This window comes from Loxodonta africana, chromosome 9 (assembly GCF_030014295.1).
Source record: "Loxodonta africana isolate mLoxAfr1 chromosome 9, mLoxAfr1.hap2, whole genome shotgun sequence".
Classification (NCBI taxonomy): Eukaryota; Metazoa; Chordata; class Mammalia; order Proboscidea; family Elephantidae; genus Loxodonta; species Loxodonta africana.
The window spans coordinates 67,321,831-67,346,844 of record NC_087350.1 but is presented as its reverse complement, the minus strand read 5'-3'; the positions used below and the strand labels follow the sequence as shown (position 1 = coordinate 67,346,844).

At 43.7% G+C, this 25,014-nt stretch overlaps 1 protein-coding gene across 3 annotated transcripts in view; it reads left to right on the top strand.

Moving 5' to 3' along the window:
• The first annotated feature begins 3,803 nt into the window (after positions 1–3,803).
• The window catches only part of PALM2AKAP2 (PALM2 and AKAP2 fusion), a 401,677-nt gene continuing 380,466 nt past the window's right edge, over positions 3,804–25,014 (top strand). For 2 of the 3 annotated variants that reach the window (XM_064291625.1, XM_064291624.1), the window contains exon 1: positions 4,049–4,108. In XM_064291625.1, coding sequence (XP_064147695.1) covers positions 4,049–4,108 — 60 coding nt within the window. Of the gene's footprint in view, positions 4,109–25,014 lie in introns of all 3 variants that reach the window. The other variant, XM_010587767.3, reaches the window with a different exon arrangement.

Genomic DNA, 25,014 nt, shown 5'->3' with positions numbered 1-25,014 from the left:
CAATGTCTAGTATAGAATCAATACACAATAAAAGTTTATTAGAGAAATCACATAATTTGGGTTATAAATGTCTGTGTGATAGGTTCAATATTTTTGAATGCTAAAATTTAGAGATTTGAGATGAGAAGTGTTGGGAAAGGAGGAGCCATCGGCCATTCATTTCATATGGCTTCCTCTTTTAGTTAGGGTTTTTAGTCACAAGCAACAAAAACATTCTAGTTAATAGGAGAGAAAGAACATGAACTGAAAGTATATTAGGTAGCTCAAAGAGTAGCCAGGAAGGCTGGAGAAGGAGGCTTGAGCAATGGGCAGGACCAAATGTGGGCTACCAGCCTGAAAGAATTCTCTAACTCTGTTTTTTCAACTCCTTGGCCGATACGCATGCCTGCATGCACCCACATTGCATGCCAGGTGGTAGCCTCCAGGGGATCTGGGAAATCAAGTGTCTGACGTTTTCTAGCTTCTGTAACAGAAGGTGGCTCTGCCTATTACTGTGGCTCTTAATATAGGAATTCCCGAAAGATGGGAAGGAGCTCACAAGTTGAGTAGCCAAAAAAAGTATGAAAGAGTCCTCTACACTTCCTTACTGGCTGAAACCCCAGGGTCCAGCATTTAGAATTTCTTCTCTCTCTCATTTGCCCTACCTGCTTTGACAATCCTCAACACTGAGCAAACACAGTCATTGCTTATTGTAGGTTCTGGGCAGCTAAAAAACCATTGAGGCAATTCACACAACTGCTCGTGAGTCCCTTGAAGTCCATTCCTAGTAAACTCATTAGTACAGTGGTTCCAAACCCATTCCTAATTCCCACATCACCCTGTGGAAATTTAATTCTATACATGTATTCAGGGAAATGTACCCTAGGAGATTCTGATGTATACATCTGGTTGGAATCATATTTTAGTTTATCTATTTTTCACAGCTCCTTTTGATACCATTTCTATTGTTCTGAAATTCTCAGTTCCTTGCAACGCCATCAGTCTCAACCAGTGACCCTTTCATCAACGGGAAAAACCAGATGTAAACCCATTCAACTTCTCTCTACTTCAACTCAGCATTTCTTGTCTTTACCCATTCATTCCCTCCAGTGCTAATCTGGGTGGCTTTTTGTCTAATTTGTGACTTTGTCTAATACTTATCTTCCCTTTTGACAGTCTTTGGTCCCACTTTCCTGTTATCTAATTCTCTTTGGCCCAGAAGACTCAAGACTCACCCCACCCAACAACTCCTCAGTGCGACCCTGCTTCCTATAGGCTATCTCCCTGTTCTACCCACTTTCATCTTTCATATCCAAAGGTCTGAAAGGAATAGTTCATCCTTATGGACTCTTCCTCCCCCACCTCTCACTCATGGCTTAACTTTCCATGATTACTTCCAGGCTCACACTCCAGACACACACGTGCTACCCTCCCCATGTCACTTCTTAACTGTCTGGGTCGGTAGCCTCTTCTTAGTCTGCATTCTCCTTGACCTCTTGGAAGCATCTGACCCTGTTAAGAACCCCTTTCCTCCTGTTGTGGCTTTTGGTACAAATATCCCTCTTGATTTCTCTTTCAACTTCTTAGATGGTACTTTATCAGTCTCGTTCACTGGGATTTCTCCTCTTTTTACACTATTATCTTATCCTGGACTTTAAAAATTTTTTTTTAGCTATAACCTCAAATTGGATAACACCCAGATATGTGTTCCCAGCCCAGATTCTTCTCTCCTGAGGTTCAGATCTTTCCAACTGGTTGCTTCCATGAGGGTGCCCATGCTTTCTCCAACCCAATAGTTCCTTCCATCACTCCTTTTAAATATTTGTATAGCTGGAGAGAAGGACCACTTCTTGTTCATTTATTTATTACTTGGACCTGTCCTATCCCATGTCACTGGCAAGCCTGGTGCTTAGTTATTAAGACCGTGGGCTTTAGAGAGTCTGATCTGAGTTTGCTGCCAGTTCCCAGCTGTGTGACATAGCCCCCCCAACCTCTCTGTCCTCACTTTCCTCATTTTGTTATTCTCTACTCTTCTTGAATAATAACAACTTTGTTTATTTATGAGTAAACACCCCTCTAAAAATGCATCCTGATGGTGCTTATGCTGAAGCGAAAACAAAGAGTTCAGAGAAAATGATGGGTCTTAGCCAGAAAGGAGAAGTTTGGGATATAGTGGAGTGAGATGTTGGCTCTGGCATTGGCTTGACTTTATGACACAAGCAGTTCCAGATACACTCTTGTGGAAAGGAAGGGACAACAATCTACGAAACTGTTTTGGTGAGTGCTTCAGTCAGGGTGGTAATTGCTCACCAAGTGACAGAGAAAACCTCTGTGCAAGTTAAAGGATTTCGTTGAATTGCAAGAATCTGCACAGGAAACAGATGATTTGGAGAAATTTCTGTGAATACCTTTTGAAATGCCCTAAGTCCTGCATTTACAGAATCATCAAGATTCTAAAAGGTTCACATTCATTTTTTCAGTGCTTGTAATTTCATTTTATGGAGGAAATTTTGCTCATAGATTTTGGGAATGGTAGCAGGTCCCTTCTGAATGCTGAGTTTTGTTTTTTTTTTAAGCATTTGTTTCATTTCAGATTGGGTCTTACCCATCTCTCACATCTAGCCCAGGGCATGTCACAGAAGGTGTACTTTAGTACCTGTCTCCTGTTTTGATAAAAGAGTGAGAGAGATGTTTTAGTGGTCAGATCCTACTTTTTCTTTCAGAGGCTCTGTATAGAAGTGAAGAGGCTCCAAAGAGTTTTGGCCCAGAATGTCACTGAATAATAAGAACAGACATCTGTAACGTAGTTTATAAAGCATCTTTATGTAGTTTATCTCATTCAACACTCTCAGCTCTGTGAGGTAACTATTGAGATCTGCATTCATCAGATGGAGCCCTGATGGTGCAGTGGTTTAAAGAGCTCGGCTGCTAATCAAAAGGCCTGCAGTTTGAATCCACCTGCTGCTCCTCGGAAACCCTGTAGGGTGGCTGTTCTATAGGGTGGCTACGACTCCACTGCAGTGGGTTTGGTTTGTTGTTGGGTTTTTTGTTTTTGTTTTTGTCAGATAAGGAAACTGAGGTTCCGAGGTGTTACCAGTTGTTCAAGGCTCCTGAGCTAATAAGTAAAACCCAGGCTAGCTAAGAACCAAAAAATATATATATTAAGCACCGAGGACTGCAAATTCAACCCTCTTTCTAAGGCTACATTCGGCCTCATCAGGAGGGCGGTATGTTTTGAGATATACCTTGCCCTCGGCCAACTTGACCTTTGAGGACCCTGCCATCTAGGGCATGTGGGCAAGGCAGGCCTTCCCCATTGGAAATGTACCCACGTGGAACCCAAGCATATGGCCTGAGATGGAAGGCTCCCAGGACACTCGGTGGCCACAGCCAGCACATAAGCCGCACGTGCTTCGGTCCCGCATTCTGCCAAAAGCCACTCCACCCGCATCTGCTCCAGGCCACCGTCCCGCGGAGGTGCCACCTTGCCCTGCTCCAGGCCCGGCGAGGGTGAATCCACCCGGGCGCGCCAGCCGTGCACCTTAGCGGTTTGCCGTGCGCCAGCGCCCCAGGTGCCCACCCGCACGCGCGCCGCCCGTCTGCGCCTTAGGGACCCACCGCGGCGGGGCGCCTCTCCCCTACCCGCCCGGCCTGGCAACCCCGGCGTCTCCTGCCCGCCTAGAGCCGCCCGGGGCTGCTGCAGCTGGTCCCCCACACCCCAGGGGCGGAGCGAGCCGCGGAGACGTCAGGGCGGAGAATGAGCGCTGGGCGAGCGCGCACTCCCGGCTGCCGGCGGCCCACGTCCCTGGCTGGCTCGGCCGCGACGGGCCAGCAGCGGCGGCGATGAGATGCACTTAGCAGCGGCGCTGGGACGCAGCCAGGTGGCCGGGAGAGCGGGGGCCAGAGGCTGAGCTGGGGCGAGCCAGCAGTGCGCACAGCTCTGCCCTCCGCCCCCCGAGTGATCCCCAACCGCTCCTCGATTCTCCTCCGGGTTCTAGCAAAGCCCCCCGGGGTGCCCATCAGTTTCCTCGGGTGACTACAGCGTGTGTTTTTTCTTTCCCTTCCCTGTATGTCCTTCTCCAGGATGGCAGAGGCGGAGTTGCACAAGGAAAGGCTGCAAGCCATAGCAGTAAGTCCACTTTCATTTTATTTTATTTTCTTGCTCTATTGTTTTTTTTATTGTCTAGAATGGAAGGGACCCCCAGGTGTTTGGGGGCGAGCGGCATTCCAGCACAGGAGCCGCAAGGCATGTGTTTCGGGAGGAAAAGTCTGTCAAGGTTCAGCTGTGCTGCCTTTTCTTTTATATCTCTGTAGATATAAACCCTCAGGGCGCGCTTCGGGCTAGAGATTTAAATGTGTGGATCGGTTCAGAAATAAGATGCTTGCTGCCGGGCTTTGGGGGAACACTAAATAGAGGCGTGTGGTGACTCCCAGAATATTATCACCCGGTGCCCAGTAAAACGTTGAATCCATAGACTGGAGAAGAGAGAGAACGGTGACTGGAACTGTGGCTGTCATCCTCTCTGCGGAAGCCGCTCGTTTGCCTGTTAAGTGGAAAACCAGCAGTTGGCTCCTCTGCCAGCCTCGCTGGAGAACCTCCTCCCAGGAAGCGGGAGTGCTCGTTGTTTTTCTTCTCTTTTTGATATAGACAAGGGCACCGGCTCCAGCCACTACCTTGGAGGGGTCTGGGGACTCCATGTAACAAAGGGGCCCGGGGAATAATATTGGAATGGAGTCTCTTTCTTATGGGTGTGGATAGTCTGGAAATCTGTTTTCAGCATAGAAAAGAGCAACCAGTTTTGGCAAAGTTTATGTGCCTTTTCAGAAAAGGGTACCCCTGTGCATCTTGGGTATAAAAGAGAACTCTCTGAGACTGCCTAGATTTGAGCAATCTTGTGGCAGTGTTGCCAGTGATCCGCAGATGTGGCAGTTTTCTGGAGCCACCACAGCTGGATTATATATTTCCTTTGTGGATGAGGGAATGATTACTGCTGCTATATGAAATAATAACAATTAAAAGAAAAGGTCTGTTAACATATTGACGTAGAAGAATCGCCAGACATTCTTCCACCTAAGTACTTTTGTGTATGTGTGTGTGTGCTTCCAGGAATTCCCTGGAAACATACATTTGTTGGAGAAATAGTGTGTAATGTTTTGGAAGCAAAGTGTGTTAAAATGTTTTCAAAAGCCTTTGGATCGACACTTCATTGGGGAAAATGCACACAGACCCTTCTTTTTAAGAAGAATTTGATGCGTTCTCCGTGGCTCTGAGACCCTCTTTCTCAAACTCTTCAAATCTGAAATGTCTTAGAGACTTTACCACCAAAGTGAGAGGAACGTTTGTTGGCCATGTTGAAATGCTATGGTTTGCTTATCAGGCAGCCTTTGAAAGTGGTTCTCCAAACTCAGGAAGGCTGTTTCTTCTTTCTCTCCCTATCCCTCGCATGTATATTTTGATGGTTAATGGAGTCATTCATGGTTTCTAAAGTTAGTGGCAAGGCAGTGTGGCCAGTATGTCATGAGCTTGATAAGAAAGGAGATATTCAGTTATTGGTGCCATGTAGCTGGTGGGTGTTTTGTATAAACTGAATAATAGGATGCTTTAGCTGTCGTTGAAGTGACTGCTCCTGAGAACTCCCAGTCTCTAGCATAGGCTGCTGCTCAAGGTTTCTAACAGTTGTCACATTTTTTGCCTTTGCATGACCAGCTTTACTGGATGCCTGAGGAACAGCTGAAGCCCATGAAAGGACTTGCTTTCTGAATGTGGAGCCAGTAGCAGCTAACATTGGGGCCACCCCTTTCCAAATGGGGTTGAGTAATCTCAGCAGAGGCCAAGTTGATTTTCAAGATTTAGTGATATTTTTAAAACTCTCTTGAGTGTATGAGAAGAATAAACACAATACTCATTTCTATCTATTCAGTTGTGGAATTGAGTTTGTCTAGTGTACCTGGGGGAGCTGCTGCAGCTCATTACGAATGTGCCAGTAAACACATAAGTTGTTATCAGTGTAGATTTTCTAACAGTGAGATGTTGTGTGTATGAGAGAGAAAGGAGAGAGGGAAATATTAGACAATTTAGGGACTGAGGCCTTGGGGCCACATCAGTAAATAGTTCTGTGTGATGCAGACCGAGCTGCACGTTCTTCAAATTTGGCAAACCCTGCTTCTCTCTACCACCTTCCTGGCATTCTTAGGAGACCTGAGGCGCTCACAAGTCTGCCCCCAAAAGCTGGCACTCCTGAAGTCTCTCTGGATACGTGAGGGAGGAAGAGAATGAGTCTTCACCCCTTCATCAACTTTGTCTCCTGTCCAAGAGGCAGAGCACATACACTGGGGTTCCAGTTTGTAGGACTTCGGGCAAGGGTTGGCTTCAATTCCTTCATCTATAAAATGGGCGCATAAGTTCTACCTCAGGAGCTAGTTGCAAGGTTTAGATATGATGTAGGTGAAGCACCTGGCAGTTGCCATTAAATAGTGTTGAGACAGAGCCCTCAATACCTGTCTACACTGCTGCGTTGTCCAGTAGGGGATAGAGGCTCAAATCTGAAGTGGAAAGAGTCTGAAGAGGCTTGGTTATCCTTTTCCCCAACTCTAACCAATGGCCAGGGATCTGCCCAGAAGCAATTCCCCTAGCTGCTTCAGACACGGGGCAGGGTGTCCGACTTGGGGATTCATCCATCCATTTATTTGGCAGGTGTTTACAGAGCACGTCCTCTGCGGAAGGTACTGACATCACAGAAAAGTCAGTGTCTCCAAGTTTCAGCCGCAAGAAGGAAGATCCTCCCCGCTTTGCACATTTCCGTTCTAAAAGGACAGATGTCCTGTGACCTAAAATATTTGTCACATATTCATCTGTGGGTTTTTTCCCCGAAGGAATTAATCACTGTTTCAGAAACTACAAAGATTTAATCGAATCTTCCAGTTGAGACCAGAGACAAATCAATGAGAAAAGATGTATCCCATCCTACTTCCTGCCGAGAGAGGAGCGAGCCCATCTTTGAAAACCATTTCTCTTCTCAGGCTGTTGCTTTCATCTGTAGCTGTAATTTTAGAAGATAGTAAAATGCCTCCGTAAAAGAATAAATGTGAATGGTAATTCTAGGGAATAATAATTGCCATTTATCGAGCATTTTATGTTTAGTGAGGACAACTGTGCAAAGTGCTTTTTAGCACGCCTTACTATTTAATCCTAATAACCATCTGATGAGGTAGGTACTCCTATTTTATCCATATTTTATAGACTAAGAGGTTATATAACTAGCCCATCATTAAACAAATAGTGTCAAAGCCAGGATTTGAACCCCCACAGCTGGCCACTGGAGCCCCTACTTTCACTACTGCTCTGAACTGCCACCCAAGGTGATGGCAGCGTCTCAGACTTTTTCCATGATCACACTGTGCAAGTGGTTCCAGCAGCTGAGCGTGAGCTGATGAGGAGAAGCCGACTGAGTCTGTAGGACTGGGAAAGCCCAAGACAACACAGCCCACATCCTTTTGAGAGTCTTCCAAGCCTGGGTTTAGTGCATGGAAATGCCCAACGTATGTACTGAATGAGTAACATTCCTTAGGAGAAGCAGCCACTATGTCTCAATGGAAACCAGCTTTGGAGCGGGGGAGATTGTTATGTCTGTGCATCCAGGAGAAGATATTCTTCCTTGAGCATGTGCGAGCATAGCTAAACATTACAGAGATTGTCTTGGGCAAAAGCCCTAAGAGTCATATGGACAAGACCTCAACCCACTACTAGGGACCCACATAAATGTGTTCATAACTGCAGAAAAATAAAATGTTAATCCAACCTACATTTGTTCTTTAGGGAATTTTGTCATTTAAGAACACAGAATAATAAAAATGATCTTTTGCATTTGTGTAGTATTTTATGATTTTCAATAACCTTGCATATGCTGCCTTAATTCTGAGGTGTTCAGGGTAGTCTCCAAACTCACACAGTAAGATGGGGAAGAGTTTTACGAAGTCCCGGTCCCTCAAGACTCCTGATTGCTTGTGTTAGTGGCACATTTAGCCTCAAAATGGTGCTCTGATATGGGCTGGAGCTGCCACTAGGATAATACTGAGCTAAAGTCCTGTGGCAAGGAGGAGGGAGGTGAGCTTGGGGGAGTGTGGGCCTGGATGTGCCTTTATGGAATCTTTCCTTTTTGGGGTTTCACTTTGGGTCTTTCCCCTTCTTGAAACTCTCAGTGAAATGGTATGGTTAGCGAGCCTGTGACTCCTGTTGTTGTAAGGTGCCATCAAGTCAGTTCCGACTCATAGCGACCCATGTACAACAGGGTGAGACACTGCCCATTCCTGCACCATCTTCACAATAGTTGCTGTGTTTGAGCCCGCTGTTGCGGCCACTGTGTCAATCGATCTCACTGAGGGTCTTCTTTTTCACTGACCCTTTACTTTACCAAGCATGATGTCCTTCTCCAGGGACTGATGCCTCTTCATAACACGTCCAAAGTACATGAGATAAAGTCTCTCCATCCTCACTTCTAAGGAGCATTCTGGCTGTACTTCTTCAAAGACAGATTTGTTTGTTCTTTTGGCAGCCCATGGTATATTCAATATTGTTCACCAACCCCAATATTCAAAGGCATTAATTCTTCTTCGGTCTTCCCTATTCATTGTCCAGCTATGTGATCCTGTTCTCTGTCTTAAGTAGGCCTAGGTGTAGGTAGATGGCATAGACTGGTTGGGCACTGGGCTTACAGAGAAATACTTGTTGGATTTTCCTAGGATTCATCTTTCTATGCCTTCTGTTGTCTTGGAGCAAGAAGCTCTTGAGTACCAGGGTTGGAGTGTAGCGTCAGTAGCCAACGAGGCCAACGAGTCTGCTTTTGATTCTGGCCACTTAGCTTGGTTTGCCTAGGCCAAAAGTCTTTGCTACAATGGACAACTTCACTAGCTTTTCGGATCAGGAATTCCTCAGGGATAAGGGGGCCATAATAAACACTATGGTATGTGTGGACTACCCCCATACATACCCTCTGTGAACCTATGTTGGTGGTGGGCGGCTAGCAAAAGACTGGAGAATTTAAGATCCTGGCCCTTTACTCCCTATCTTCTTCCATCCCAGAGACACAAATAACACCCTGCTTTTAAAATTACAAGTTAATTATTTCATTTAGATGTTATAAACTCAGATAAGGCCTAAAATATTGTTGGCCTGGGATATTGGTGCTGAGGAAGGGCTCACCCTGGCTGTCTTTAGGGCTGCCCAGCAGATAGATGACTCTTGGGCCCATTCAGGGTCACTCTGGGTCTGGTAGTGCCAAGGCAGGCCTTACACAAGCATGTTCAAAGGTCATACACCTCTCTGGCCACTTAGTTGTACCTCTGAGTATTTTGGGTTTTGGCCTCGTGGGACAAAGAGCAACAACTCTGGCAATCCTTAAGGTGCTCTGAGAAAAATAGCAATCATTAAAAAAAAAAAAAAAAAAAAAACAGCATAAAAAAAGCCAAGCAAGGGGATTTGTGTGTTATGATATGTCAATATTTAGAAAAAACCAGGGCTCAATAGAGGTGTTTCTATATTTCTTCTGGAGCTACCCAGTGCTTTTGTGACCATTGCTCTTGTTCTTTTGAACTACCCACATTTCATCACTGATCCCTTTTGGAGATGTTGATTAACACGTAATTTGATCTTATCTGGTTACATTGACTGAGATGGCAAAAGGGCAGTGATGCATGCAGATGGTGGCCCCCAGGGCTGTCGGTGCTTTGCACAGTCTGACAGAGTTTTGAGCATGAATTCTGGAGTCAGAAGACCTTAGTTCAATTCCTGGCTTTTCCATTACTATCTCTATGACCTCGTTGTGCTTTGGTTTCCTCATCTCTAGCTGAAATGAGGATAATGATAATTCCTGCCTCATGGAGTTGATGTGATGGTTAATTGAGAGATTTCATGGGAAGTTCACAGAGAAGGCATATGGTAAGCACTCAGTAAATGTTTCTATTTAAAATAGGGAATAGTGAACCAGCAAATCGTAATTCATGCATCTTTAAACAGAACATGGACACAAAGAGTGAAAGATGAATTCTATTAATCTCAAAATTTTTGCCAAACTGGGAGATTTCAGATGAATAATGGAACTACTGAGAGTTTCCAGTGCATGAGGATAGTAATAAAAACAAAGAGATTGTTTGTGGTGGGCAGGAGTTGTAAACACAGAGGGCTCCAGGGACCATCATGTAATATAAGTGAGTGACACAGGTTGGGTGGAAAGTGTGCAAACCTGGAGAGCAGATGCCACTTCTCAGATGCAGTTAATTTATCCCATGTGAGACCATGGGCCCTATGTTGCCATTTTCAAGAGAAGCCAGAAATCTGATTTTTTTAAATGTGAGATCTCCGTTAAAAAAAAAAAAAAAAAGTTATTGACTTGACAGCACACAAAAATAGTCAACTAGTTTAGAAACTTTAAAAATTTTGTGGATACAACAAAGTTCCTTATGGCCAACAGGTCAACATTCTGTGACCTCCAGATGTAGGTGGAGCTTTGAACTTTACAATGTATGTTCCTTATGTGTTGACTTATTTGGATTTCATGAGGATACTGTGAAGTAGTATTAACAGCACCCCCTAGATCTCTCATGATGTTGCAAAATCAGGCTGCCTTTTTGCCAGTTTTGTGGGTTTGGTGTCCACATGCTTGAATCATTGGAAAAGTAGTGCACGTTTGCTACATCTATCAACATTAAGCCACTCCTTATAATCACTGACATTATTGTAACTCAGAATATTGCTCTACCGAAATTAACAGAAAAACTTCAAAGACCATTAGTGTCTTGAGATGGAAAATTCCTGTTATTATAGAAGAATCTTTAAGGCATCTATACAAGGTATACAAGTCTGAATCTATCACATGTCAACGAGAATGTTTGGGCTGGTTCTGATTTATTATGAGCCTCAAGTAATTGACAACATAGGGAGACCCAGCTGGACTCAGGACTTCTAATAATAGCAGCAGCTGCCATTTGAGATAGACGTTTTGCCAGTTGTGATATAGAACCAAACGCACTGCCAACAAGTTGATTCTGACTCATAGTGACTCTACAGGACAGAGTAGAACTGCCCCTTAGGGTTCCCATGGCTGTAAATCTTTATGGAAACAGATTGCCACATCTTTCTCCCACAGAGCAGCTAGTGGGTTGGAGCCGCCCACCTTTTGGTTAGTAGCTGAGCACCTTAACCATTGTGCCACCAGGGCTCCTTTGCTGTAGAATAGTGATTCTCAAACTTTGGCTCGCAACGAAATCACATGGAGGAGGGATCCTTAAAACAAATTGTTGGGCCCCACCCCCAGAGTGTCCAATTCAGTAGGTCTGAGGATTTGCATTTCTAACAAGTTTCCAGGTGATGCCAATGCTGCCACTGTTGTTCTGAGAGAACCGCTGGTATAGTGGTGGGAGACCAACAGTAGAAGGAGTTTAGAGTCTGCCTCCTCCCCAGGAGTTCGTGTTCTGTGTTTCAAAGAGGCAAAATAGAGTAAAAGACCAAATTCAGTATTACTTAGAGAGAGCCTAAACATAAACCAATCTGAAAGTGATGTAGTTGTGTTCCTATCTCAGGTCAGAGTGGCTGATCAAGAGAAGTACCTGCTTTGATCTATTTAAATAAAGTGATGTTCCTGTCTATTGATCACTCAAATCTATCTGGAGGTTTTGCTTGGGATTGGCTGGGTAAGTTGGGAAGGTCTGCTTGGGATGGGTTGACCAAAACTATGGGTTAAAAAGTTCACTCTGGGAGGCTTTAGGGGGCACCTCAGTGAGTCAGGAAATCATGCAGTTGCAGATGAGGCCATGTACACTGGGAGCCCTTTGAGAGAGATGTACCAAACATATGATGACGGTGTAGATGGGGAAGTTCATAGCAATTAAGTCAATGAAGCCTTGAGCCAGCTGCTGCCTGCAGGCAGCTGCTTCTCATGTGGGTAACTCTAGTAGAATGCCAGGATGAGCAGCAGCTGAGGTTCATTTATTAATGATGGTTAATGATTCAATGATCAGGAAGATGGCACAGGATCTAGCAGTCTTTCATTCTGTTATAATTGGGTAGCCATGAGTTGTGGCTGACTCGACAGCAACTAACAGCAATGACTCTCCTAAGCCAGTCTGTGTCCCCAAGAACAGCTTGTTACTGACGTATCAAAGAGAAGTTTGTTCTTGCAAGGATATCACACAGGCTTCCCTTGCCCTTGTTTGTAGCATCCCTGGTTTAAGCAAACCCTTCATTTTAAGAAGGACTCTGCCTCTCCCAGAATCTTCTCTGTCAAAAAACACAAAACCAGAGGCTACACTGTACTGGATGAGGCCTAAGAGAACATGGACAGACTTTGAGTGCTGGGCTGCACAGTTCCAGGCACTTCTTAGATGGAAGGTTGCTCAGGAGCGCTGTGGGTTTGGGAGAATGCCACAGAGCTGAGACCTCTTTTGGACAGGAAATGCCACAGAGATGAGACCTCTTTCTGACAGAGGTTGGTGGGGGGCAGTGTATGATGGAGCACATGTCCTGGGTTAATTATTATCTCAGTATTTTTCATTGGTCTCATATTGAATCAAAATGTCCAAAAGAAGAATATTTAAACATATATATGTGTACGTGTGTGCGTATGTATTTTTATACATATATAATATATGTTGTAGTTGTTAGGTGCCATTGAGTCAGTTCCGACTCATAGTGACCCCATGTACGACAGAACGAAACAGTGTGCCATCTTCACAGTCATTGCTAGGTTTGAGCCCATCGTTGCAGCCACTGTGTCAGTTCATCTCATTGAGGGTCTTCCTCTTTTTTGCTGACCCTCTACTTTCCCAAGCATGATGTCCTTCTCCAGGAACTGGTCCCTACTGATATCATGCCCAAAGTACATGAGACAAAGTCTGGCCATCCTCACTTCTAAGGAGCATTCTGGCTATACTTCTCCCAAGACAGATTTGTTCATTCTTCTGGCAGTCCATGGTATATTCAATATTCACCATAATTCAAAGATGTCAGTTCTTCTTCTGTCTTCCTTATTCATTGTCCAGCTTTCACAAGCATATGAGGCAATTGAAAATACCATGGCTTGGGTCAGGTGCACCTTAGTCCTCAAAGTGACACTTTAAAGTGGTCTCCCGCAGTATATTTGCCCAATGCAATACGTCATCTGACTTCTTGACTGATGTAATATATGTATTTTTATACATACGTTTTATATGTATGTACACAGAGAGAGAAAAGGTTATAACCTATTTATATTGTTTGAACATATATGAAAAATATTTTGGGCTTAGTCTTCTACCCTAGTATCAATGCCTCTATAGACAGCATCACATGACCTTAGCCAGAAAAAAGGAATAGGGAATCTGGTACCTTTCCCTTGCATAAGATGGAAGGGGAAGAAAAGCAATATGAGCCCTCAAGATAAAAGCCCTAGCTGTGGATGAAAAGGCCACAAGCCTCACCTCAGAACACATCTTCCTGCCCATCCATTGCCCCATAGCAGCCAATTTCATTACCCCTCTGGCTTCTGGGCTCTTGACAGTCTCTGCAGGACCAAACATGGCAGGAATCACAGTCTTCAAGGCATTTGTAAAACCTGCCCTTACTTTTTTGCTGAGTTATACTGGTTTACTTACTATTCTAGGTGGGTGGGATTTTTTTTCCCCCTCTGCTAAATTATAACCAGTCATCTGAGTTTTCACTTTATTTTTAAATTCAGGGCTGAAACTTAAAACTTTGAGGGTTACAAAAAAATGTTATTCTTAAGAGAAAAACATATGCTTGAGAACTTAACCCCTTTGGTGGTCGGCAGGGGATTTTCTTTGTCTGAGTTTGAGAGCTAATGTGACAACTTCAAGGCTAATCAGTACTACGTGGGTTCACCTAAAAAGACCAGACTTATTGGTCTGACAGAGACAGGAGGAACTCCTGAAACTGTGGTCCCCGGACCCTTTGCTAACCCAGAACTGAAACCATTCCTGAAGCCCACTTTTCAGACAAAGATTAGACAGGCCTATAAAACAAAAAGTAACACACGTGAGGAACGTGCTTCTTAGTTCAGTCAAATATGTGAGAGACCAAATGGGCAGCTCCTGTCCAAAAGCAGGAGGAGAAGGTAGGAAGGGATAGGAATTGGACGAATGGACACAGAGAATCCAGGGTGGAAAAGGGGAGCATGCTATCTCATTGAGGGGATTGCAACCAATGTCACAAAACAATGTGTATACATTTCTGAATGAGAAATTAACTTTCACCTGAAGCACGATTGAAAAAACTACATGGGTCTTCAGGACTTGGGCGGCTTTGATAGTGGGCGTTTCCCACGTGTGACATGGTACTGAGGCCAGGATCTAGGAGAGGTGCCTCTGGTACTGAGGCCAGGATCTAGGAGAGGTGCCTCTAGGCTGAGTGGCCATGAATTCCATCCAGTGGCTGCCCCAGGCTCCTGGTTGGTCTGCTTAAGCGCTGAGTGTCTGCAGCCTGACTTGTCATCTTGGGCTAATAATACTTGCTGCCTGTAAAGAGGTGGGAAGTGCTTTGAAAATTTCCTTGCCTTCAGTTAAACTGTAAGACATATAAGATCTGAAAAGCTCGAGACTAACACGGGTGACCCTGAAAGGAAATATTGCCTCTCCAGGTAAGCGAAAACACATTCTGGGTGGCAGTGCTCCCATTATCTGTGTGCCCTCCTTTTCTTTTCCAGGCGGTATGCAGGTAGCTTTGCTCGTGAACAGAGAAGGCTGAGCGTATGTGTTCCAAATTTACGGCCATTTAATGAGATAAAACTCACAACAAAATCCAACGGACATTTAACATAGGTGCCCTAAGTTTTGGTGGAGATTGGTAAGAAGGCAGGGCAGAGCCCAACCCCGGAGGCTGGCTGTAGGATGTGCTGTCTAATTTTACCAATCACTGGAAATAAACCTCTAGGAGCCTAAGCCCCACTCGCCCTCCATCCTTATTCACACTGGCGTGAGAATGATAGATATCAGATGAGTATTGGATCTGATAGGGGAGAATGAGGAGAAAGTACTGGCGCTGAAGACAGCAAGAAGAGGAGGTGAAGGTGAAAGTAATTTCAATTGTTCCAGTACCTTCCTCTCTCTTCCCTTCCCGCCATCATCTCTTGCTACCTTGACATGTCACTACTGCTGCCTCTGGATGCTTCCAACTCTCCATCTCCCCTAAGCCTGGGTCCATAGAGAAAAGCTGGAGGCAGACTGGCTTAGTAGGTGGTGGTGGTTGTCAGTCACGGTCAAGTCCATTCCGACTCATGGAGACCCCGTGTGTGCAGAGTAGAGCTGCTCCAGGGGGATTTCAAGGCTGTGACCTTTCAGAAGCTGACCACCAGGCATGCCTTTTGAAGTGCCTCTGGGTGGGTTAGAACTGCCACGCTTTCAGCTAGTAGTCAAGCACCTAACTGTTTGTGCCACCCAGGGGCTCCGGCTTAGTAGACCAAAAACCAAACCCACTGCGACGAGTCGATTCCAACTCAGCAACCTTGTAAGACCAAGTAGAACTGCCCGTAAGGTTTTCAAGGCTGTAAATCTTTATGGAAGCAGACTGCCACATTTTTCTCCCACGGAGTGGCTAGTGGGTTCGAACTGCCGACCTTTCGATTAGCAGCTCAGCACTTAACCACTGCACCACCAGGATTCCTGGCTTAGTAGAGGAGGGGGCCTTTTCCAGGTCTCCCCCAGCAGGAATAAGTCATTTTCCCTTTAGGGAGAGAGGGCATTCAAGGGCTCAGAAAGTGGAACAGAAGATGGTAACTTTACCCTATAGCTTGTTTTAAGGGGAGCTTGGGTGGGTCCCCAAGTTCCTGAGAGTTTCCCACGTGCCAGACGTCCTGCCTAATGGCTGACATTCAGAGTTAAAAACTCCAGATTTCTGCAGGTGCTGGGCTGATGTGGCTGAACTGTTGGGGCTGTGGGAACAGAGAAGGCAGGCTCCAAAGGAAGCAGGCAGAGCTCAGCTCCACCTGGTTGGTATTTTGAGGGGATACAAACTCAAGATCTTCTAATTTTTCAAGAGAACCTGGAAGTCCAGCTTTTGAAATGATATCTGTTGATGTTTAAAATTTCACAATGATTTGGGCACTATGTAGACCAAACCAAACATAATGAGATCTGAACACTGTGTGAGCTGAATTGTTTCCCACCCCAGCCCCCCTCACTTCTACCCTGGGCTACCAGTTTTCAAACTTTGCCTTTCACAGGATATTTTATTTAGGTGTAAAGTGGTGGTATTAGGGAGAAGGGGATGAGTGTTAGTGTTACAGCTTGAAGCTAAGTGAAAATTAGATATGTTTAGGTGTATTTGGCAAATTGGTGAGATGGACATGCCAGCAGCCCATTTGTGATGGATGTGTGACCCTGTAAAAACAAACAAACAAAAAAAAAAAACAGTCTCCAGGTCAGAGTTAGGGCTGCTACTTAAATCAGTTACTTATCCAGGATGCTGATGAACTCATGAGTTCTATGGAAGAAGTAAAAACTGAAAACACTCTTAAAAAATAAATAAATAAAATTGACTTTTTGTGATGTACACTTCTGTGAATTTTAACCCATTGCCATGAAGTCGATTCTGACTCATGGCACCCCCATGTATGTGAGAGGAGGACTGTGCTCCATAGGGTCTCCAATGGCTGTAATCTTATGAAAGTAGATTGCCAGACCTTTCTTACATGGTACTGCTGGGTGGATTGGACCTTCCAACCTTTTGGTTAATAGCTGAGCACAAACCATTTATACTGCCCAGAGACCTCATGTATAGATTCATGTAACCACCAGCACAATCAGCATACAGAACAGTTACATCACCCCCAGAAATCCCTCTCAGGAAGCAACTCGGTAAAACACTGAAATGTAAGTAAGCTCTGCTTTGCCCTGCCTTGCACCCCTACTTTGAAAGCTCTCAGCATCAGTTAGGGGTGGGAGAGTCGATCAGAACAGGAAACTGGGGTTCCCAGTCCTTGGAGGGGAGCTGTTAGAAAATGACCGCCACCCATACTGACATAAAAGGTTTTTGCTTTTCCCCAATAAATACCTTCTGCTCTAGGCTGGCTCATCTTCTCACTCTTCCCTACTAGGGTTTTCAGATTTAGCTAATAAAAATACAGGATGCCCTACTATTGCGTGGGACATACTTATACTAAAAAATTATCCATTGTTTATCTGAAATTAAAATTTAACTGAATACCCTGTATTTTATCTGGCAACCCTGTCCACTTCACATACATGCCAGATTCACAGCCAAGTTGAGAACCCACTCTTTCTAGGTCTGTGTTTCACCCTTCCAGTGTGAGTGTGAAAATACTCTTTGGTTTTAAATAGAAGCTTGATTGTAGCGAGATAGGGCATGCATTGGAAGGACGGAGAGTACCTCCTCAATGCATTAATGTGTTTTCAAGAAACATTTTGTGACCAACTGGACATATCCTTTCTAGAGGATTAGAAATGGCTTGGTGCATGTCTGAGGGAGGAGGACAGTGGATTTCAGAGACTGGAACATTCCCCAGCCCCCTCCTCCCCCCTCCCCTGGCCCAACCTCTGAATGATATAAAACTGCAAAGACTAAACAAGGAGATTGCTCACACTGGATGGATTTAAAAATAACATTGGAAGGCTAGCCTTCAACAAGCCATTTATCTCATACTGCATGGAGCAAGACGGGGCCTTGTGCCTGTGGTGAAGGAGTCATGCAATGGTCACTACCAGATCGTTCCTGCCTGGATATTTTAGTGGAGGGTGGTGTGATAGCTGATTGACTTGTCTTGTTTGTTTTTTAACCAATTTTACTAGTGTGGGTTCAAAAGTAGAGTATGAAAAAGGGGAAAATCGGATTTACATAGCAGCTTCAGAATTAAGAATAAGTGGAAATTGCAATTTTCGGTCCAGACTAAGGGTCAGCCTGCTCTCTGATTTTGTAAGACCTGTGAGCAAAGCGTGGTCCTTACATTTTTAAATGGCTGGGAAAAAAATCCTAAAAAGAATATCTTCTGACATGTGAAAATGATAGGAAATTCAGATTCCAATGACTATAAATAAACTTGTATTGGAATACAGTTATGGCCATTTATTTCCATAATGTCTATGGCTGCTTTGTGCTACAGTGGCGGAAGTGAGTAGTTGAAACAGAGACGGTTTGGTCTGCAAAGCTGAAAATGTTTATTATCTGACCTTTTATGGAAAACCTTTGCCGACCCCTGCTCTAGACAGCATGTCTTCTATGGCTATATTTGTGATTAAGTCACTAGGAATCTGTAATGGATTGAATTATGTATGTCCTAAAAAATATGTGTTGTAAATTCTAACTTCTATGCCTGTGGTTATAATCCCATTTCGGAATGGGTTGTCTCTATTACGTTAATGAGGCAGGATTAGTGTAGGGTATATCTTGAGTCAATCTCTTTTAAGATATAAAAGAGATTAAGTAAGCAAACAGAGGAGAGATGGAGTAAGATAGATGCCAAGATGCATGGAGATCTCCAAGGAACCTGGGAGCAGAAGCAGAAGAGTCAAGGCCTTCCTCCAGAGCAGATAAAGAGAAAAAGCCTTCACCTAGAGCTGGTGCCCTGAATTCAGATTTCTAGCCTCCTAAAAACTGTGAGAAAATAAATTTGTTTGTTAAAGCCACCCACTTGGGGTATTTCTGTTATAGCAGCACCAGATAACAAAGACAGAATGTTTTAGTTAAAGAAGTAATTGTCTCGCTCCTGGCAGTCCACAACAAGAAAGCATCTCAGATGCCCTTTTCACTGTTTCTGGGCTACCGTGTCAAGAAGCTTATATTAACTGGAGAGCTTGCATGTGAGGTTTGCTGCTGTAGAATTTTCTCATTAGACCCTAGCTGTCTAAGCCAACTGTGTGTTGTTTTCTTTTGAAAATCAAAAAATCTAACCTCTTAGAGGTGGTTTGGCCCATCAAAAAATTATAATTTTTTTTAGTCAACAAGAGCTGGGGGTAGATTTTCTAGATCATTTTTCTTTCTCCCTTGAAATTGTCAAAACCCTCATTCTCTTCCCCTGGTGACTTTGAGGGTAAAGGGCCAGACTGGAGGCCAGAGGACACACCAGCCACATTCTCTGAGTCTGAGTAAGAAGCCAGTAAGGAGTGGCCTCTGGCCAGCCAACCCTGACATTCATTAGCCCTTCACCAATGGTCAGTTACCTCATGGAATCCATGAGGCCAATACCTTGATTTGCAAATAAAGTGACCATCTGGTAAAAGCTGCTGATGACCAGCAGAAACAGGGTCCACCCTGGCCTTTCCGAATCATTGTTTCCTCTCTGCCCGCTTCCATTTCTTGTTCAAAGGGACCAGCTGCGATTTGGGTCTTGGCTGCCTGGAAATTTCCAAAGGGACTTTGGTGCTTTAGTAAATATTTTCAAATTGCCCAAGGTTTGGGAGATATCAGAACTGTAGTTGTGAAATCACGTTTAAAAAAATGACCGAAAAGGGTGCTTAGGCCTGGTCATGTAAACACACTGGGGTGATCAGCAGGGTGGGCACTCATGGTTGCTCTCTCTGCACATGGACGCCTGCATTCCTAGAGTCTTCATCACAGATATGACCCTGAAATTCTGCATTTGGGCTACTTCCAAACAGATGCTAGGAGAATAGGAAGCCAACCACGTATGCAGATTTTCTCATCCTCAGCACTGTTCACATTGTGGACTAGATAACCTTTGTTGTGGGGAGCTGTCCTGTGCATTGTAGGATGTTTAGCAGCATCCTTGGCCTCTACACATTAGATGCAAGTAGCACGCACCCCTCCAGTTGTGACAACTAAAATGCCTCCAGACATTATCAAATGTCCCTTCCATGTAAGATAATGCTCTTTGAGAACCACTGACATAATCTATAACTTAAGGGTTACCTGACCAAATATATTTCCCAAATTTTCTTTAGTAGTGCCTAGTGTCTTCACTTCTATTATTATTTGATGTGTTTTGTTTTGTTTAGCCTCAGAACATGAAATGAAAGGGGCAACATATTTTCATAACTATACCGTGATTTTAAAAAACTACACTGTGGTCAAATATATATAACAAAAAGTATTCCATGTTAACATTTTTAAGTGTGCCACTCAGTGACATTAATTACCATGTGGTGCTACCATCACTACCTATTTCCAAAAGCTTTTTATCACCCCAAATGGAAATTGAGTACCCCTTCAGTTTTAAATTCCTACTCCCCCCGGTACCTGGTAACCACTAATAAACTTTTTTTCCTCCATGCATTTGCCTATTCTAAATATTTCATGTCAGTGGGTTCATATAATATTTGTCCTTTTGTGACTGACTTATTTCACTTAGCGTACTACTTTCAAGGTATTCATTCACATCGTAGCATGTATAAGAACTTCATTTTTCTTTGTGGCTGAATAATACTCCATTGTATGTGTATAGCACGTTTTGTTTATCCATTCATCTGTTGATGGGCACTTGGGTAGTTTCTACCTTTTGACCTAAGAGAGAGTGTGTTATTTTAAGGAGTTAGCTCATAGAATTGTGGGGGCTGGCAAGTCCAAAATCTGTAGGGCGGGTGGCAAGCTGGAAACTCCAGCAGGATTTCTGTGTTACAGTCTCGAGGCAGAAATCCTTCTTCTCTAGCAAACCCCAGTTTTTGGTCTTAAGGCCTTCAACTGATTGTATGAGGTCCACCCACATTATCGAGGGTGATCTTTACTTTGAGTCAACTGCATGTATATGTTAATCACATCTGCAAAATACCTTAACAGCAACATCTAGTCTAGTGTTTAACCAGACAACTGGGCACCATAACCTAGCCAAGCCGACACATAAAATTAACCATCACAGTTCCCTTTGAGGCCTTCAGGTCACTATGTTCCGAAGTGTTCTGTACAGGGTTAGCACTTGCGGTTTTCACCAGATAAACACATCAGTTTCCCACACAATTTAGATTTTTGTGATTTCTACAGCTGTTTTTCCCCTGGGTTGCTATAACAGGGTCGTGCATGTTGTCATATGGTGACTGCATCTCACAACTGATGGCCATTTGCATCCTACCCTGCTTCTGGCTATGGCAGTAGAAATTGTGTCCCGAGGGAAATGGCCCAGGTATCCTTAAGTAGTAGGTGTCATTTGCCATTGATGCCTCAAATCTCCTCTCCTTTCTCACACTCATGATTTCCTTTTAGCACCCGGGACCCTCAATATTCCACAGACATTTGTCTCCTGTCTAGACCTTATATCCGGAAAGGTGCAGTACAGCATTTCACACTGACCTGTAAGAAAACTGAAACGTTCCCTTTTCCTGGAAGCAAGTTAAAACCAGTGGGCTACGCTGTAACCTACATCAGAATGTCAACTCAACCACTATCGGTCTACTCTGTTTCATTCAGGACCCTTTGTTGTCCCCCTACTCACATCAACAACGAACCAAACATTCCTCAGGAATTCACAGCTATTTAGAGTTTACAGAATTCTCTCACTTCCATTATCTTGAGTACTAATGAGCAGGACAAGTATTATTTTCCTCATTTTCTGTCAGAGAAAGCAGAAGCTCGGTTAAGAAGTTTATCCAAGCTCATCCAGAGCCACAGCTGGAGTCCACATCTCCTGACTACACCAGCTCAATTTCTGCTACCTCTTTTTCTTCTCTGGGACCCCATTTTGTGGTCCAGGTATGCTGAGGCTCAGGGGGCTCACCGATTCCCTTGCTCCGCCCCAATAGCCAATTCTTGCCACTTTGTGTGTGTGTGTGTGATTAAATATATATAGCAAAAAAAAAAAAAAAAAATGCCATTCTAGCCATTTTCAGGTATATAATTCAGTGACATTAGTTATATTCACCATATTTTACAGCTATCACAATTATCTCCAAAAGCCTTTCGTCAGCCCAAACAGAAACTCAGCACTCCACAAGCAAGAATTCCCCTTTCCCTTCTCCATCAACCACTGGCAACCACCAGTCAACTCTTGTCTATATGTATTTGCTTCTTCTAGATATTTCATATAAGTGGGATCATATAATATTTCTCCTTTTGTGTCTGACTTATTTCACTCAGCATAATGTTTTCCGGGATCATTTGTGTTATGCATGTATCAGAACTTCATTTCTCTTTACGGCTGAATAATCCGTTGTATGCATATACCACATTTTGTTTATCTGTTCATCTGTTCACTACCTTTTGTGAATAGTGCTGCAATGAACATTGGCATACAAGCATCTGTTTTAGTTGCTACTTTAAAGTGTTTTGAGTACATATGTAGGAGTGGAATTGCTGGTTTATATGGTAATTCTATGTTTAACTTTTTGAAGAGCTGCCAAGATGTTTTCTGCAATGGCCGTACCATTTTACAATCCCACCAGAAATGGAAGAGCACTCCAATTTCTCTATATCCTTGCCAATACTTGTTATTTTCCATTTTTCTGGTAAGAGCCATTCTAGAAGGTGTGAAGTGCAATTTCAACCCCTCTTGCCCTCCGCAAGAGGACAAGAAGCAGCCTAGGTCTAGTGAGGGTGGCCAAGGGGAGAGTATTCTTTGTGTCAGGTTGGTGTTTAGGCCAAATGAGCAGCATGGGCAAAGGTACAAGGTTTGCAATGGACCAAAGCACTAGGAAACAAGTAGTAGTTGGTTTTAGCTGGAGCGTGCTGAGAAATCAGGCTAGATGGGCCGGGGGTGCCAAATAGGAGGCCTTGGGCTTGATCGCGTGGCTGATGGGGAGCCACTAAAGACCTGTGTTTTATCAGAGACTGCTCTGATGGCAGAGTGGAAGCAAGATGAGGTAGGGTACCCCTCTGAGTCCCTGAAGGCACACCCAGGACCCACCATGGCGAGTGCTGGTGCATTCCTGAATGTTTCTGAGGTGGCCTCTTCATTTTTTTTTTTTTTTTTCTGTGTGGGGTCACTTTTGGCTTATATAACCATTTAAATCATTCTCTTTGTGCTGAACCCCAGAGGAAGCATCTTCACCAGCTTCAACTTTTAAAGCCTTAGAGCCAATGGAGAGCCTATTTAGAGTTGGAATGTGGAGGCTATTTCTGGACATTGTGACATCCTGTTCAACTTTTAGAGGAGCCTGGGAGAAAAGGGGTGACTCAGTCTATGAGCTTATTTTTAGGGAAAGCCGATAATTCACTCTGTAGCCACTTAGATTCTCCATGGCTTGCCAGTGGGGAGTGTGCTGTTGGTAAAGAGATTGCTGGGCAGAAATGCTGTGTTTATCATCAACTGATAGTTACCCAGCATCTCCAACATGCCAACACAAGGTTTATTGATTTGAAAACAAGACAGAAATCAATGTAAACAAACCTTTAAATCAGAGGAGTATATATCGGTGATTCAAATTTGAAAATGGACTTTAGGGCTAAAGAACTAATATCAATAAAGTCTTAAAAGATCCTGTTTATTGGGCTCTTACTGTGTGCTATACATTGTGTTAAGTGCTTTACAAACATTACCTCATTTAATGGGATCATCAATAGTCTATTGAAGCTATTGTTGTTACTGAATAGGTGGAGAACTTAATTTAGAGAAGTTAAGCAATTAGTCCAAAGCTTGATAGCTGAGCCTAGATTTGAACTCAGATTGGTCTGATTCCAAAGCCCATGCAAATGACCACTCCAGGCTTGGCAAATAAATGGATTACATGCAGCCATTCTTCGGTCCTAGGTATCACTAACTGATCATGGAATTATTTATTGCTGAGCAGATTTGTCCTCAGAATGTTTCTTAGCACAGTGCTCTAGGCAGCTACTACTACCAACTTTTGCTGTTGTTACAAGCCGTGGAGTCGTTCCAACTCATAGTGACCCTATGTATGACAGAAGGAAACACTGCCCAGTCCTGCACCATCCTCACAATTGTTGTTATGCTTGAGCTCATTGTTGCAGCCACTGTGTCAATCCATCTCACCGAAGGTCTTCCTCTTTTTTGCTGACCCGCTACTTTACCAACCATAATGTCATTCTCCAGGGACTGGTCCTTCCTGATAACATGTCCAAAGTATATGAGACAAAGTCTCGCCATCCTTGTTTCTAAGAAGCACTCTGGTTGTACTTCTTCCAGTACAGATTTGTTCATTCTTTTGGCAGTCCATGGTATATTCAATATTCTTTGCCAACACCATAATTCAAAGGCAGCAATTCTTCTTCAGTCTTTCTTATTCACTGTCCAGCTTTCACATGGATATGAGGCAATTGAAGACACCATGGCTTGGGTCAGGCGCACCTTAGTCCTTAAAGTGATATCTTTACTTTTTAACACTTTAAAGAGGCCTTTTGCAGCAGATTTGCCTAACACAGTGCATCTTTTGATTTTGAAATTGATTGAACATATGATCAGGATGCATTGATAGTTACTGGTGATTGGAATGCAAAAGTTGGAAACAAACAAGAAGGACTGGTAGTTGGAAAATATGGCCTTGGTGATAGAAACGATGCCAGAGATTGCATGATAGAATTTTGCAAGACCAATGACTTCTTCATCACAAATATCTTTTTTCACCAACATAAACATGGACCTCGCCAGATGGAATAGACAGGAATCAAATCAACTACATCTGTGGAAAGAGGTGATCAGTCAGAATAAGACCAGGGCCTGACTGTGGAACATAACAATCAATTGATCATATGCAAGTTCAATTGAAGCTGAAGAAAATTAAAACAAGTCCATGAGAGCCAAAGTACAACCTTGAGCATATCTCACCTGAATTTAGAGACGATCTCAAGAATAGATTTGACACACTGAACACTAATTACTGAAGGCCAGACAAATTGTGGAATGACATCAAGGACATCACACAAGAAAAAAGCAAGAGGTCATTATAAAGACAGAAAAGACCAAAATAGATGTCAGAAGAGACTCTGAAACTTGCTCTTGAACATCACATAGCTAAAGCAAATGGAAGAAATGATGAAGTAGAAGAGCTGAACAGAAGATTTCAAAGGGCAACTCAAGAAGACAAAGTATTGTAATAACAAGTGCAATGGCCTGAAGTTAGAAAACCCAAAGGGAAGAACATGCTTGGCATTTCTCAAGCTGAAAGAACTGAAAGAAAAATTCAAGTTGTAATATT